General features: G+C 38.5%; 1 protein-coding gene across 5 annotated transcripts in view; it reads right to left on the reverse strand.

The window, feature by feature from the left end:
* Positions 1 to 17,322, reverse strand: part of atp11a (ATPase phospholipid transporting 11A) — a 237,568-nt gene that overhangs the window by 37,628 nt on the left and 182,618 nt on the right. For all 5 annotated transcript variants that reach the window (XM_039745892.1, XM_039745891.1, XM_039745895.1 and 2 more), the window contains exons 11-20: positions 16,155 to 16,305; positions 15,831 to 16,028; positions 13,596 to 13,769; positions 13,179 to 13,354; positions 13,015 to 13,086; positions 12,772 to 12,845; positions 10,717 to 10,820; positions 10,136 to 10,317; positions 8,097 to 8,348; positions 7,478 to 7,652 (exon numbers count right to left, since the gene is read on the reverse strand). In XM_039745892.1, coding sequence (XP_039601826.1) covers positions 7,478 to 7,652; positions 8,097 to 8,348; positions 10,136 to 10,317; positions 10,717 to 10,820; positions 12,772 to 12,845; positions 13,015 to 13,086; positions 13,179 to 13,354; positions 13,596 to 13,769; positions 15,831 to 16,028; positions 16,155 to 16,305 — 1,558 coding nt within the window. The remainder of the gene's footprint in view (positions 1 to 7,477; positions 7,653 to 8,096; positions 8,349 to 10,135; positions 10,318 to 10,716; positions 10,821 to 12,771; positions 12,846 to 13,014; positions 13,087 to 13,178; positions 13,355 to 13,595; positions 13,770 to 15,830; positions 16,029 to 16,154; positions 16,306 to 17,322) is intronic.

The following is a 17,322-nucleotide window of genomic DNA, read 5'->3' on the forward strand; positions in this document are numbered from 1 at the left end:
TGCTGGTGTTGGTCCATTGTGTTTTCTGAGGTCCAAGGTCAACGCAGCCGTCTACCAGGAAGTTTTAGAGCACTTCATGCTTCCTGCTGCTGATGAACTTTATGGAGATGCAGATTTCATTTTCCAACAGGACCTGGCACCTGCACACAGTGCCAAAACTACCAGTACCTGGTTTAAGGACCATGGTATCCCTGTTCTTGATTGGCCAGCAAACTCGCCTGACCTTAACCCCATAGAAAATCTATGGGGTATTGTGAAGAGGAAGATGCAATACGCCAGACCCAACAATTCAGAAGAGCTGAAGGCCACTATCAGAGCAACATGGGCTCTCATAACACCTGAGCAGTGCCACAGACTGATCGACTCCATGCCACGCCACATTGCTGCAGTAATCCAGGCCAAAGGAGCCCCAACTAAATATTGAGTGCTGTACATGCTCATACTTTTCATGTTCATACCTTTCAGTTGGCCAACATCTCTAAAAATCCTTTTTTTGCATTGGTCTTAATTGATATTCTAATTTTCGAGATACTGAATTTGGGACTTTCATTGGTTGTCAGTTATAATCATCAAAATTAAAAGAAATAAACATTTGAAATACATCAGTCTGTGTGTAATGAATGAATCTAATATACAAGTTTCACTTTTGAATGGAATTACTGAAATAAATCAACTTTGTCTTGATATTCTAATTTTATGACCAGCACCTGTAAAAATAAAAAGAGGAATAACATTGGAGGTCAGTCATCACCCCAAGAGCGGATAGTAGACGTCACATAGTGTGTGTGTGTACCAAATTTCAGGTCAATAGGTCAAACAGTTTGTGAACTACAGGTGATTTAAAATCCTGGACTGACAAATGAACAGCCACATTAGAGTACTATATATAAAGATGAGTGCAAACCTTCCAAAAAAAAAAAAGAGCAGGAGAAACCTTGCAATTGATGATCATGGCTCTAACATTAATTCAGTATATACTGTACATAAAGTGCATTTATGTGACTATAAAGAAAGTATAAAATTAAAAAGATCCAGATTAAAATTTTAAGGTAAAGCTTAGACTATTAGATTCAAGTTATTTGTTTAGTTTGGTTCTGCATGCTGCATCTCACGGAATCAAGCTGGTGTTCCTAGTCCAAAAACCTGCTGTTTCAAATCTAGTCATTAAACTAACTGTAGCCTAAGCTTTTTGCGCTCTGCTTTAAAATTTGATTCTATATAATACAAATATGATAATTTCTCAAATGCATTTTAGGTATGCTGAATTTTTTTTCATTATTGCTGCTTTAATAGTCATCATCTAAATAAATAATGATGATGAAGCAGCACTCGCCAATTATCACAATACAAGATTTTGTTTGTTTCATATTTTGAACATGTAAAGTTTAAGTGTGCCTCAGTTTATACTTAAGAGATATGGGCAGAGTGCCATTATGCCTTTTGGCCTTTTGCAATACATAAGTGCAATGCAGGCAACAAGAAAAATTGATTAATAACTATGTGTAATGTGTCTTAGTTAGTTAGCCATGCTTCAGTCATCCTCAATGCTACGTCCCTACCTATTATAAAGCTTCCTCCATTTCTCTCTATCCTCTGCCACTTCCTCCAGGTTTCTTCCCCTTGCTCCTCTGTCTCTTGCTTTCTCTATTACCATATATTTATACCTCTTTCTTGCCTATTTTGCTCTTTTCTTTCCTACTAGAATCTATTATATCACTCTTATTGCTATCCTTGAGATGTTCATGTGACGTACAATTCTTATCATTCGTGATATACCTATTTCCATCAGCTCCGTTTGACCAGTCTTTTCTCTCATATCCTCGTTACTAATCATTCTTGGTGATCTCATTCCTATAATCTGTCTCTAGCATCTTCATTCCAACACAACCAGTCTTCACTTAATTGTATGGCTAAATATCCAGCTTTCAGCTCCAAATGAGGCTATCAGCACTATCAGTGCATTATAGACTTATAATATTGTCCGCAGTCTGAGGTCTCTGCATCTCCAAACTCCTCTTTCTAACTTAACAAATACCTAATATCTTCATCAGCCATCTTTTACCTCAATCTCACTTTCCAAATATGTGAATCTCTCTACACTTTCCACCTCTTGACCTTTATATTCCATTATGTTCATTCATTTCATTTTGGCTATGTTTGTATTTAATCCCAGCTTCTCTGATTCCAATCCAAATACTCTGAACACCTCTACTAATGCTGTTATACTCCATGCCAGAAGCACTGGTTCATTCACGTCTTCAGGATCTCTCACCAGTGCTCCGCTGATATCTACAGTATTCCTCCACTATTATCTGTTTCATCATCCTCCCTCAGCGCATTATCTAATAGCAGGTCGAACAAACATGGTGACAGAATAGTGTGCCTTATCAATCAAAAGTGATTTTTCTGTGGTTTATATGCTGTTTATAAGTAAAGGTAGAGACCAGTTTCATTACTGAAACTTTCGATCATGGCAGAGGTTTTAACTATAAGGACTTTAAGACTACAGTGTTTATTTCCATAATATCACAAGACCAAAAAGGATTTGTAAAATATAGATAACTATCGTCAGACTTTTGACTGTTTGATTTATATACTGTAAACCTTTAGTACCTTAGCTATGAGTGGTATTGTTTTCTCTCTAGATACAGAAAAATGCAGTGAAGAATGGCGAGATTTTTATTACACTTTGCAAATTTGTGAATTATGTATGTCCTTGAATCATATTGCTGTGTTCTCTTGGCAGTTCACAGATCCTCAGTCTCTGTCCTGCATTCATTGTTTCAGCATTGCTCATATCTTGTCTTGTTCGTTTGCTACTTGTACTCCAGTTAATTTAATGTTCAAGCACAGGGAGATCTGGTTCTAACTGTTTCTGGTAGGAAGCAGGGATTGGCGGATCGATACTAAAATATCGATGTTTCCGATCCTGACCTTTAATTTAAACATCGATGTTCAGATTACAGTAATCCCTCGCTATCGCGCTTTGAGTTTCGCAGCTTCACTCTATCTTGGATTTTATATTTAAGCATATTTAAATATATATCGCAGATTTTTTGCTAGTTCGCGAGTTTCTGCGGACAATGGGTCTTTTTATTTCTGGTAGATGCTTCCTCAGTTGGTCCCAGTTGATTTCTTACAAGGGATGCTATTGGCGGATGGCTGAGAAGCTACCCAATCAGAGCACGCAGTTAATTTCCTGGGTACTGATTGGCTCAGCGACAGAGTGCAGAATTCAAATTCGCTTTGCATTAACCAGGAATCTCGTCTCATTCATTCAGCATCAACGTGTTTTGCTGTGTAAAGAGTTAACTTTCGTGCTCTTTTGTGTTTATCTTTGTGCATAGTCAAGCCCTTCGTTTTGCCTCCAAAACAATCTGCTCCTGCTACTGCTTTAGGGGCCATGCCCAAGCACCAACGGTAGATGGTAACAATTGCTGAAAAGGTAAAGGTTTTGGATATGTTGAAGGAAGGGACACCATTATGGCATCAATGAGTCCACGGTTTGCTATATTAAAAAGGAGGAAAAGAATATAAGATCTACGGCCCTCAGTGTCCTTTAACCAGGGCGCAAAACGAGTTGTAAGTGGACGTAATCAGGATGGAATCTGCTTTAGGGATTTGGATTGAAGACTGCAGGAAGAAGAACGTCCCCTTGGAGCTGTAACGCTCTGCTTTGTTAAAATTAAACTCGTCGTTATCGGACAAGTTGTTGTGTCATTGTTGGGGAGTACCCATAACTAATTTTCTACATACTTAGTACATGTACGTACGTTTAGTGTAACTGTACACACATTTTACTGTATACAGTTTTTCTTGCATTGTACGTATTTATTGCTGGTGGCCTGTCTATCGTAATGGCTGTAACATATGTGATATTGGAGGCACTTGATATCTTTAAAATAACATTTAGGTTTTACTGTATATAAACAGTGTGTTTACATAAATAATTTCAACGAATCTTACCTAATATCTAAGAGAATATAAAGGGTTTATGCTGCATAACTGTGTGGGAAATTTTTATAATAGTGTGGGAGATTTTATAAGGGTTTTTACTTCGCGGATTTTAACCTTTTGCGGGGGGTTCTGGAACGCAATTCCCGCGATCGAGGAAGGATCACTGTATAAATATTGATATTACGCATTTTCAATAATTTGCAAGTTTATTAGAAATTACTTTTAAGAAGCATTTGATGGTAACAGCATGATTATTAAATTAAATTTGTCATATTGTATAAAACGGGAGCGACTTTTCCTTCCACACTTTTCAACACCCTGCTTTCACACTGGCAGTGCTGCGGTCCACCAACCAAAGCAGTGGGACTGTGTATGTGAGGCAATGGCCGAAAAAAGCAAAGTGCTGTTGGCAGTTATTTTTACTCCACTGAACAATAATAAAGCAAAATGTGATACATGTCAGAAGACCATACATTATTGGGGCAGCACCACAAACTTGGTAAAATACATGGAAGTCAGTCACGTTGCTGAACATGAGTAGTTACAACAGAGGCGATCAGAAGAGAACACGGACACTCAGGCTAAAAAGCCTGGCACGGTTGCCAAAGGGCTGTAGTCTACTCTTAAAGAAGCCTTCCAGAAAGGCAGGCAGTACCCAGGTAGTGTTAGTACTGTAAATTGATTTAGGGTTGTTGTAATTGTTTGAATAGAAAAACAAATCAATGTTTTTTTTTAGTGGGAAGTATATCACATTTATAGCTTAATGAATGGACATACCTAGAACACATTGTCAGACTCTCTATATTTAGTATGTCCATTTTGTAAAAAAAAAAAATTACTCGATATTCGCTTTACTTCAGTCGGGCTGTAAAAACAATGCTAAAAGCAATATTTCCGAGTGTCACCCAGGCAACAGTATAGGCACGTCTTCTCCTCTCACCTGTAGGCGTTCCTAGTAATAATGGCTTCTCATAAAAAAAGATTTTCATGAACCAAAGTGTTGCACGCTCTTGACAGTGATATGAGCAGTGATGTTGAGGAGCCTCGCCTCAGCAGTGATGACGAAGTGAATCTGTCTTCAGGCAGTGCAATTGAAACGGACAGTGATTCTGATGAATCCAAAAATGACACTTCTTGGTATCTGCATCATTATTATACTTTTTCACACTTATGACTTCATACTACTAAATTTTTAAAAATAATTTTTTGAATCAAAAAATGAAACGCCTTTTACCTGTTTTACAAGGAGAAAATGTAACCCTAACACTTGTTGTTGTTCTATAGCTCGTTTGCAAGAACTGAACTTCTTTAATAATTTCTGCTAATAAATAAGCAAAGAAGTCTAATCTTTGGCATTATATGTAATAGTCAACTAATGCCGTCTTTAAAATGTGACTATTTGATAACCACACATACTGTAAGTTTTTATGGTCGATTAACCATTCTTGCACGATGACACTCTGGCTAGATCAGTATTGGTGTTGGTATCGGCAATACTGGGCTCAATATCACCTGGTATCGGATCGAAAAGTAAATCAACAATATCGCCCATCACTAATAGGAAGCCTAGCGTTTGCTCTCTCGCTCCCTCTCTCGTGTAGCACTGTAGATGCAAAATGTCTGGCAACACACCTTTGATTCTGGCAGTTTTACTTAAGCTAAACTCTTTCATAAATCGTTTTGTCTTTACCCAGTTTTACAAAGGTGGTGTTGTGCCATATTTTTTGCGTGCTTTAATGAGTAGCAGTTGATGTTTCTAGCACTGAGCTATAGAAGTGGAGGAACTATACAGTAAAAGGGTTTGCGACACGCTGCCAATTCTGGCTATTCTGTTTGCTTTTAAACCTCCTGAGTCTAACTGAAGCTTAAAACAGGCCATAAAGTTAAAAAGGGGATTTGAACGGGTGGCCTGTGGTTGACTTTATTTGAGCAGATAAGTATTAGGGTGTTGTACTGTGTTAGCCATTATGGATGTAGTGAGAAGTTACATCTTGCCTGAAGAAGGGGCCAGAGTTGCCTTGAAAGCTTGCATATTGTAATATTTTAGTTAGCCAATAAAAGGTGTCATTTTGCTTGATTTCTCACTACTTTGAGCAGATAAGACACAGACAATACAAAATACGCAATCTGGAATTTACACGCACATGTGCTTGCCTCTTATTACAGAAGATGCCAGAAATAAAGAGAATGTGTAAAAGGGGGGAATTAAATGTCCACTCTTTGCTTCTGTGAGAAAAATGGTATCCAAAAACAATGAAGTGGTTAAAGCAATTCTTCAAAGGCTAAAAAGAAGCATGAACTGCTATTTCTCAATGAGAAATACATCATTTGAAAAATGACATGTTGCTTGGTTTGATTGAAATTATATGTGAGGATGTCCATAGGTTAAATGCAAATACTAATATTTTAGTGAATTACTTAGTTGGCAGGTTAGTTAATTATAAGTATGCCATGTAGAATGAATAACCAAACTTTGTTTTTTTTTTTAATGATGATTTTGTTTGTTTCTTAAAAGAAGAACAACTCAAGCCTGTGAAATGGTTAAAACACATTATGAGCTACAGTAAATTTTTTGGTCAGATATTCAACTTTTATTAATAAATGTTTATTGAAAAGTTGGTTTCCCCTGCTTTTTACGAACAGTTCAACCAGAGCTCCTGTTTTGTGTGAGACTGAAGTGCATTTTATTATTACCACGCTCCTTTTACCTTCACCTGCTTGTTGTCTGGTACAAATCTTGTAATCGATATTTAACCCACTTCCTATTGTCCAAATGACTTGAAAGTGTTGCACACTTACTCACTTCCAATGACAATAATGAATCAATAATCAGTTTCACTAATTGATTAATTAATCCATATTAATTAAGAAATGAAATTTTCATATGAAGAATAGTTCAAGATTTCACTAATAGATGGCGCTAGTAACAGATAGAAATATTAAAGGAAGTGTTGAAATATTGATTACAAAATTGTACTAAAACAAACCTAAGACTAAAAAGTTGAAAATAATATACAGGTATATATATAAAATACTTTTTAAAAACCACGCTTGTATTAAGTTAAAAAGTTTACCAAAAAGTAAAAAAAATAAGTAATCTCATACATCGCTTTTCATTGATCAATAAAATCTTAGCAAAAGTGCCCAAGCTTTTATTTTACGAGCAATGTATGACAGACTTATTTTTTACTTTTTAGTACACTTTTTAACTTAATATAAGCATGGTTTTTAAAAAGTATTTATATATATATATATATATATATATATTTTTTTTTTTTTCAGGTCACAATTTAATTTAAATATGTTTAACTTCTTGTACCATTTTTATGAACTAGGCTATATATCACTTTCTAAAAGTATTGAGAATAAGTTACACCTTTTCAGTAGTCAATCAGAATATAAATCTGAATACTTTAAGGACTGTAAAGTCAGTATTCAGTATTTAATTACTTTTTTTAAGAATATTCTACCCAACACTGGCCATTGCTCTACACACAAGTCAACTACATTAAAGGCAGACCTGAGCTTTCTGTAGTGGAGCCATTCGGCAGCACAGAACAGCACTGCAGTTCCTGCAAATCTCCAGAAAGATCTCTTTGTAGTTTCCAGAGCTCCCATCTTCTGTAGGCTTCATGACTGAAGACAGAGTTGCTCCATCAATTATTAAACCATAGTCCGGCATATCCTGTGAAAGCCTGAAAAGAAACAAAAAAGATTATGTTCTTTGCTACAAGAAGGGCTGCATGGCAAATCCAAGCAGGGCGTGTTAAAAGTAATTCCCTCACTCATACTAAGGTGAAGCGCATTTGACTCAAATAGCCACACCACTACCATCGTTAGAAGTCTGTGCCTAAGCCACCAGATCAGGCAGGAGACCCTGCTGTTGTATTAATAAGGTTTTCATCCAGCAACCCTATTAAAAGCTTGTGTTGCCCTACTGAGACAATAATGCTTATGGTATGCTTGGTGGGCAAAGGATGTTCTAATCACTTCACCTCAGTCGAGTTTGCTGGGTGTAAAAGAAGACTGATGAACGAGGTGGGATATAAGAACCATGGATAGAGAAGATGGCCAAGTGGTGTTACTTTGAGTGCGCTCTTGTAGGAACTTAATATTTTCTTTCTTATGGAGGTGCATACCCAGAGATGCTGTCACGGCTCAGGCTGCCCGAGTGTTGATGCACAGTCCTGCTTAACTCGAACAACACATCATGAAGGCTCTGTTCCTCTGTTCTCTTGGTGGTCAGCTCTAGAATTTGAGTGTTTCTGTGGAAAAGTCTGCTTGCATAGCAGGTAGCAGCAGCAGTCTCCATCTTGTCACCCGTCAGCACCCACACCTTCATGCCTGCTTTGTGTAGGGACTCAATTGTGTCAGCAGCTTTTTCTTGCAGGCTACAAAAGAGAATGAATGTGTTTACCTTAAAAGAAAACAAACAAACCTAAGATCTACACTTAATGTGTGCTGCAGTGTTGCAATGTTCTTCACTGCCTGCACTTCACGTAGGTGTTTCTTTTGATAGTATTAGGGTTCAAATTGCACCACCTTATATTAAGTATTTAATCATTGATGACATAGTTTACATCTTGCCTGAAGAAGGGGCCCGAGTTGCCTCGAAAGCCAGCATATTGTAATCTTTTTAGTTAGCCAGTAAAGGGTGTCATTTTGCTTGACTTCACACTACATTCATAATTGCTAACACGGTACAGTACCCTAGTACTACAGACATAGATGACAGAAATTAATGAAATCATTGGGTTCACCACAAATGTGAACTAATATGTATTGTCTCTGTTTCTGCTTTATCAATATTGTCAATATAAGTCTATGAAAAGCAGACATGGTGAGCCTTTTTTATGAAAAATTTCTTTGTTAGCTTTAAATATGAATTTCAACACATACTACTTTATACACCTGGAGGGGAGCCGTGGACATGGGGAAAACACGCAAACTGCACACAGATAGGACCTGGGATGCGAACACTGGTCTGGATTAAGTGGGTTACATAACTACTCTATGCATGGAGGCCAACCACTCAAGACGCTTAAATATTAAGACCTGCTAACTAATATGGTCCTCAGTGAGCTGTCATGGAGTCAACCTTAATCTCACCTTACATTTCAGCCATTGACAAAGCCTCATTCTGATTTTCTTTTTACACACAGCCAGACTTTAACCCCATCACTCCATATCGGATGCAGTTATAACCTTCTCTGATTGCTTTCTCTCCCAAACTTATGGATGTAATAACGTCAATCAATATTTACATGACAAACTCCATCTACAAGTGTTTTTTAGCTGTGGTGCAGCTTTACCATACATGCTTCGTCCCAGGACCAATTTAGAAAATTCCCACCATGCTAACATGATAAAGTAAAAATGTAAAGTTTTAATACACGATGGGAGGTCTGAAAATCGAGAGTACACCTTATGAGAAAGATTTAGGAGTCATAGTGGAGTCTACGCTGTCAACTGTCAGACAGTGTTCAGAAGCCATTAAGAAAGCTAACAGAATGTCAGGTTATATAGCGCCTTGATGTGTGGAGTACAAGTCACAGGAGGTTCTGCTCATATAACACACTGGTGAGGCCTCATCTGGAGTCCTGTGTGCAGTTTGGGTCTCCAGGCTACAAAAAGGACATAACAGCACTAGAGAAGGTCCAGAGAAGAGTGACTAGGCTGATTCCAGGGCCACAGGGGATGAGTTATGAGGAAAGATTAAAAGAGCCGAGCCTTTACAGTTTAAACAAAAGAAGATTAAGAGGGGACTTGATTTACGTGTTTAAAATTATGAAGGAAATTAGTCCAGTGGATCAAGACTGTTATTTTAAAATGAGTTCAGCAAGAACACTGGGACACATTTGGAAACTGGTAAATTTTGTAAAAAACATTAGGAAGTTTTTCGTTATACGGAGATCCATAGATACTCGGAATAAACTATAAAATAGTGTGGTAGACAGTCGGACTTTAGGGACTTTTAAAACTAGACACTTTTTTTTTTTTTAAGGAATCGTCTAGGTTGTTCTAATGTTCTAACACTTGGCATACATTGCTCACGCCATATAAAAGTTCCACTAACCACTGATCTCAACTCTTTGCCGACTCAGTTTTGGTGGGGTGGTGGGAGGAAGGCCATGTTATTTTCATTCACTCTTTTAGCTATGCTTCCCAAAACACATACCGATCTTCTACTGCAGTTGCCCCTAGTAAGATCAGATCCTGCTCAATTTCATCATAGGCCTCTGCCAATTTCTTTTCCCGGTCATGTAAAGCCAGCTTTGCACTGTTCAGCTGTCGGCAGACACTCTCGTATTCATCTTGCTTGAGCATTTTATATGCAACACATAGTGTTCTCAGGCCCTCCTAAAATGCAAGGAAGACAAAGGAGTTAGATATGTAAAGATGTACCTGCTAGCTGCATAAAAATAAGATGGTATCTAATGATGACAGTTCTGTTAAATGTAGCTGGTGTGGAGGTCTCATATAATTATTAAGAGCTTCTCACAATGGGTTCTGGATTGTACCCAAGTGCAAGTAGTAAACATACAACACGTACTAATTGCACCAACCAGAGTGGACACTGTATTACTCATTAAATCTTAAATATCACATCACACAAGCATTTGCCTGAAATGTACCACATGTAATGTAAGATAATGGAGACTAGCTAAACCCAGGATGACCAGCCACATATTTGTTACAACACACAATCTGCACACATTTCTCCTCCTTTCATGTACAATCAAAAGAAAGCCGTCTTACCACAGCATTGTGCTCAACTCGCGCTTGGACTTGTTCCACTTTGCCTTTAATCACTCTAGGAAATATTGAGGAATCTGCCCCTTTACAAAAGAGATAATAATCCCCTGAAAAAGAGAAATAATGATATGTAGCCTCCTTAGTATTATGTTTACCCCCCAAAAAATAAGCCAAAAACATTTTTTTTTTCAACAAGAACAAATATTGTCATGCACAACAGAAACATGTAAATATAAAAATGTCAACATAGATATAAAAGAAAAGGTCTGCCTATTGTCCACTGCTGTACTGTTGCAGATTTAAAACACGTCCTTCGTGTGATACGTTTTAAAATGGTCACCAACACACAGACTAACGTCACAATTGGGACAGTAGAAACTGTGCACTTTTCTTACCATATTCTTCCTGATGTTTGAGTATGAGAGAATGGAATATTAGTGCCTGATCCAAACAATCAATGTGCCCTTTGTATTATTGTAGGCTACCACAACACTAGGCTAAGTGGCTTCCATATTTCCCCTTACACAAACAATTGCTGCATTGTAAACAGTGCCTAGGGGGCAAATATCTTTGTTCTACTTCCACTCAATCGAAATAATTTTTCCTTTTTGCCACACACCTACTTACATGGTGAACCTTCAGGCGACTGAATTCACAAGGCATATTATGGTGGTCCAATTGCACAGTGCCATACGCATTAGTTTACTATCTGTGTCAATGTCTGATAACCACTTTATATTGCCATCACTATTGCTTGATTCAACTAATGGTTCAGTTTCAGTTTGTTCTAAAACCGGCTTTACAGCTTCTCATTTACACACCATTGTGTTTTGGGTGAAAGCTCTACCTCACTCATATTGATGAGTTACCTTACAGTGGCAAAACGCATAGAAATATTCATGATTTTTTGCAGCATAATGTTATTTTATCCACTAGATGGCAGCAGAGTACTGTTATAAACGTTACTCGGGCTTAACGCTATAAAAGCGGATCATTACAGTCACCCCGAGTCTGACTGGGTTGAACCGTCATTGCATAGAGTTCCAGGCCTGAGTCTTGCTTGGGGTTAACACCAAGGAGGTTAATACTAAATGTGCAATTATTGTGTAGCTCTCATGGTTCACTCTCTTGGGTGGAGTGGTGGCTCTGAGGCTAGGGATCTGCACTGGCAATCGCCAGTTCGAATCCCGTAAATGCCAAAAGGGACTCTGCTCTGCTGGGCCCTAGAGCAAGGCCCTCAACCTGCAATTGCTCCGTCCTGGGTATGACGTTAATCTGCATCCATCCCTGCATGTAGGCCCTCCAACATGCAGGGAAAAACCTTGGGGGTTGGTGGCAGAATTGGCACTCCAGCAACCATAAAAAAACCTCACCCTGTTCCACTCCATCTAAACTGGTGTGGTGCTGAGGTGTCACCCGCTGCATGGCTGCACTCAGGTCCTTATCTGGATCCTGAGTTGGTTTGTCGTGTGGTGGTTGCAGCAATGCGCTGTATCAGCGGCTGCTCCTAACCTCTCTCTAGGTTCATAATTGAATATGTGCATGTTAAGAATAAATTGAAACTAAGTATTTTTAAGCTCCATTTGACTTTTTGTATTAAAGAAAATTTGGTTTAAAACATGTAAAATATGCAACGAGACACAATATTCTTTAAGACAGAGGTTTAGTTCCAGTAGCTGAAAGAAATGATGAGGGTATTATATCTGATATGAAATTTAAATGCAGACCTGAAGAAGAAAGTTCTCCACTCTCACAACCTACTTGTAATGGTCACCTAAAGTGGTAGCAGTATATTCACTCAACTAAATTCTTTTCCGAACATAACATGGTTGGTACTTTGCTTCTCTGCCTGTGGTACCATTTATGTGACAGAAGCCATGGCTTTGAAGCCTCTGTGTCATTATGTAAAGAGAGCTCTGGGTTTGTGCTTACATATTTTTAACCTAATGACTTATGACATTTCAGCAGAATTTATTCCCTAAGCAGGAAGCAGAAGTACCAAAGGCTTGTATTCGGTAATGGCCATCAATAATCATGTAGGATTTTAATGTCTCTTACCTGTGTGTGACCTAACAATGACACTCATGCGTCTTCTAACAGAGTCAAAGCTAAGCACTTCCATTAGCTCAAACCTAGGAATAGAGTAGACAATACAGCGTCATTACTGTAATGGTTATTCAATAAAATTACTAAATAATATGCAACCTCCAGCCCCAGGAATGGCAAGGCTGTAACATCTTCACTTTTAGTATTGGACAAATTGTTCTATATGTTACTACTGTGTTTGTAGTTTATACTTGCCTTTCAATGGAATCTTCTCTATTTTGGATTTCCATGTAGCTATCTTTAAGTCGCAAGTACGTGAAACCAAGTCTAAGGGAAATATGAGGAATGTCAGTGCCAAGAAGGGAAATAAAACAAAAAAGCACCAGATCCTGATGTAAAGATCAGAAAAATCAACCTACCGCTTCATGCCTTCCACCAAAGCCACCTCATCGGGGGAAGAAGAGATATAGACTGAGGAGGAGGAAGATTTGCTGCACTGCTGAAGCCCTTTCTTTATCCCATCTACCGTTTCCTCTTCTTTAACCTGCACTGTGTGGCATAGACACAGGGCACGAAAGAAAAGTTCTTCACTTTCCTGCAAGGACCAGGCAAGAATGGAGAGAAATGCATCAAATAAAAGAAGCTAGATGAGGCTCTGAGACACACACTACACTAGAAACCAGCTGTGCATAAGGAAAAAAAGTGGTTCACTTGATTTGACTGCCAAAACTTGCAGCGGGGCATCAACCCAAGTGACGAAACACCACAAATGGTGCAGGCTCCCTAGGAGAGAGTGACCTTACGCTTCCATAACAGTTCCCAACAAGCGGTCTCACCATTCCTTCTTCTACGGGAGATGAATCAATCATATCAATGCCTGTGGTTCCAGGCATGATTTGCCCATTACAGATGGCATGTGGTACATAGACGTGCCCATCAATGCAGCACTCAATGAACTGCATATTGTTTTCAGTCAGTGTCCCAGTTTTGTCTGTAAATACATATTCCACCTAGAAAGAAAGAAGAATGAAAGTAACTACACAGCTCTACATGTTTTCACCCAATCAACACACACTGAGGGTAGTGACAACTGGAAAGAACTGTTTAGGCCTTGTTGAGCTTAAGAAGACTTGAGAACTTGCAGCTACAAGTGATGTTGGAGTCAAAATAGGAAACTGTGATTTCATCATTAGAGATGTAATATTTACCATAAACGGGGTAAATAGTCCTTGAAACAAACTGCTAGAAGAATGCATACACATACCAGCAGGCCATTTAATTAATCCCTATGAGTGTAAAGAATCATAATGTGACGGCAGTAAATGACAGCTTACAAATGGGGAGGTAAGTGTGTGTTTTTTAATACCACTTTTAAAACCAAACACGGGGGTGGGCGAAGCGAGCAGGGGGCAGAGCCCCTAGCTCTGCCCCCTGCTCGCTTCGTTCGCCCACCCCCGTGTTTGGTTTACTGGATATACAATACAATACAATGTATTTTTTGTATAGCCTAAAATCACACAAGAAGTACTGCAATGGGCTTTAACAGGCTCTTGACAGCCCCCCAGCCTTGACTCTCCTAAGAAGACAAGAAGGGTGTCAGTACAATACAGTACAATACATAGAACAGAATAAATCTTCAATACAGTATAAAAACAAAAAATTATATAAGTACGGAGTAGAATTTCACATTAGATGATATCACATAATATGATTTGGAATTGTTTTAAGTCCTGGAGACCTCATTCATTAGGCTGCCTCCCCCATTTGGCCATTCCACAGCTGAAATAGCGCTAATCCGATGAAAAGACACCTCTTTCCCACGATTGCTGCGATCCTCCATTAGGGATTACTTTACCTTTGGCAGGCAATATACTATTTAAAGAGATTTTTATTTTCTTGGGATTTGATACATTTGCATTATGCTTTAAAAACTTTTGTAAAAAGAATACTTATATGTTTATGATATGTGCTTGCAAGCTGCCTCTTCTGTTTGTCACATGTCGTTGTTTTAAGAGCTGGGAGCACATGATGCTTGTCTGCCAAATCTAACAACTGGTAGGTTAGATGTCTGTGGACTTGTTTTAAATGATGACTCACTGCCTGGTCTCATGTGATGTAAAACCAATAATTGTTAATAATTCTTTCTTGCAGGACGTATAACGCTGCTCGCGTTGTGAAGGACGGGGGGTGGGGTGGACCTAGCGCTGTCGTCGCGCTGCCCTTCAATCTTTTTAAAGCATGTACAGCCACTGTTCTTTTTGCTACTTTGTGTCTCTGCTGCTCACGTTGTGATCGCTTCTCCGTGATCATAAATATACAGCTGACCGAATTGTGTTTTCTTTGAAATTAAACTTGTCATTGCTTTAACTGTTGCGGGTCCACAGATTGTCATAGCGGATGGTCCATTATTGTGTAAATCCACTTTAATTCTGACCTCTCTTTGTCCTGCTATTTTTTCAGTTACACCTGGTCCTGATGATTAATTTCCTTTTTTTCTGCGCTAATGCGATCTTTTATTCATCCACTTTTCATTTATAAGTATTGTCCTTTATACGCTTTATATGCACTGAGACACCTGTATCTGTGTGTGCTGTTTGCCTTTACACTGCTGATTTTAATTATTTCAGTAATTGCATTATAGCAATCTGAGCCTGTGCACATAAAATTAATTGAATTAAACTGAATTCTAAAATGGCAAACAGCATTTTTCAGAAGGACAACTGGCTCTTTTGGATGTCAGTGCTGAATTTATGTTTTAGGCTAAGCGCAAACATCTAACGGTTGAATTTGTGTAAAGTACGTCCTTAAGCGATCCATCTGAACATATGGTGAAAAATGAGTTTATTTTTTGCTCAAGAGTGTGATCCAATGTGCGTAGTGCTTGCTTGTAATTACAATTTCAGCATGCAACCTCCAAAATGATAGTCATGTCAGAGACGATTATCTCAAGCAGAAGTCCAGTTTGTATCATAGCTGATTAGATATACTTTACACACACACACACACACACAGAAACACACACGAGTCCCGCTCACTTTCAGCAAAGTATAAAACCAAACAACAAGGCTTACTTGTCCAAGCTCTTCGTTCAGATCTGATGTGTTTACTAGGGCCCCTTCCCCCAGCTCATCATCAAACATTTCTTCATCCCAGGTTATGAAGTAAGAGCCCAGGAATTTCTGCATCTCCACTGTGACGTACATGGACACTGGAATGATGTAATTGAACAACACCATAAAGGCCAGGAAGTCAGTGAAAGCTTTGAGGAACTGTGAAAGAACCAAAAGATGGGAAGGTCACAGATAAGCTAAAACAAATAATTTGGAGCTGTGAAAGAACGGCAATGAGTGTTTATCGGGCGATTTACAACAGGGCCTTCCTATTCAAATCTTTACCGTGTTCCTCTGCCGTTCAGATTCCGTCTTTTGGTTGTACCAGGGCTCGTCCCGATTAGGGTTACTCTGCCACACATACTTTAGGACTGTGTTGACCAGAGCCTTGCTGATTAAAATGCACAGATACACAACCAGGAAGGCATTCATGGACCTGTCAAGGTAAAAACATGGTGAGGAGAATATCAGTTTGTTGTGTAAGACTGGACACACCATTGAGTACAAGTTATAGGATAAGTTAGATGACCTTCTGGTAGAGCTAGAGTTGAAACTGGATACAATTATTGCTTCTGCTAGATGACACAACACTTATGTGTCGCTGCCTCTACCAAAGTGAAGACCTAATTAATAGCCACACGCACACATCTTGACTCTTTTCTAAACCCAGGAGTAATCCATGTGGCTAGGAGTTTTCCAAGTTTATTCTTTGGGGCCCCACTATGGCTGCAGATTTTTGTCTCAATCACCTTCTGCTTTTAATTCGACTACTAACTTAAAAGAATTAAGATACTGTGTTACTGCGCTTTAGTGTCAATGCATAAATTACAAAACTGGCTTTACTATTTGTTTTTTCTTTACTGGAATTCTGCAAGCATTTACGTATGCAGGTAATTTTGTGTTTTAAAATTAAGTTTGCCAACATCATCACGATTTTTATTCCACTTTTCCAGATGTCATCATAAAGTCACTTTACTAGTGAATCTGGCACTCAGGTGGCGGCTGCATCTTAGCCTTCAGTGCTGTTTGCCTTGGTGCATACTTCATTTGTCATTAAGGAAAATGACAACAGAAAGTTACAAATTTAAGCTCTGGCAAAAATACAAATCTTTCTTATAAATCTATTTCTCACATATCCACACTTTTCTGAATGCCTGAATTCTATGGAGGTTGACTGACTACTTTATGTAAATCTGGAGGATTCCAACAGATGGCAGTGTGAGATGATGATGTGAAGGTGCCAAAAAAAAAAAAGATGGCAAGAGTAACACAGAAGATGGAATGTGAGACCTTTAAATGTATGTATTTTGAAATGACTGAATCCCCACTTCTTTTCTCGGACATTTTTCACTTTGCTCAGACTTATCTGTCTCAAATTTGCTTCCATTTCATCTTGCATGTTTTCACATCCATTTACTAAGACCTGACAATTTGATGCCAGTTGTTCTGACAG

Source organism: Polypterus senegalus, chromosome 2 (genome assembly GCF_016835505.1).
Source record: "Polypterus senegalus isolate Bchr_013 chromosome 2, ASM1683550v1, whole genome shotgun sequence".
NCBI classification, from domain to species: Eukaryota; Metazoa; Chordata; class Cladistia; order Polypteriformes; family Polypteridae; genus Polypterus; species Polypterus senegalus.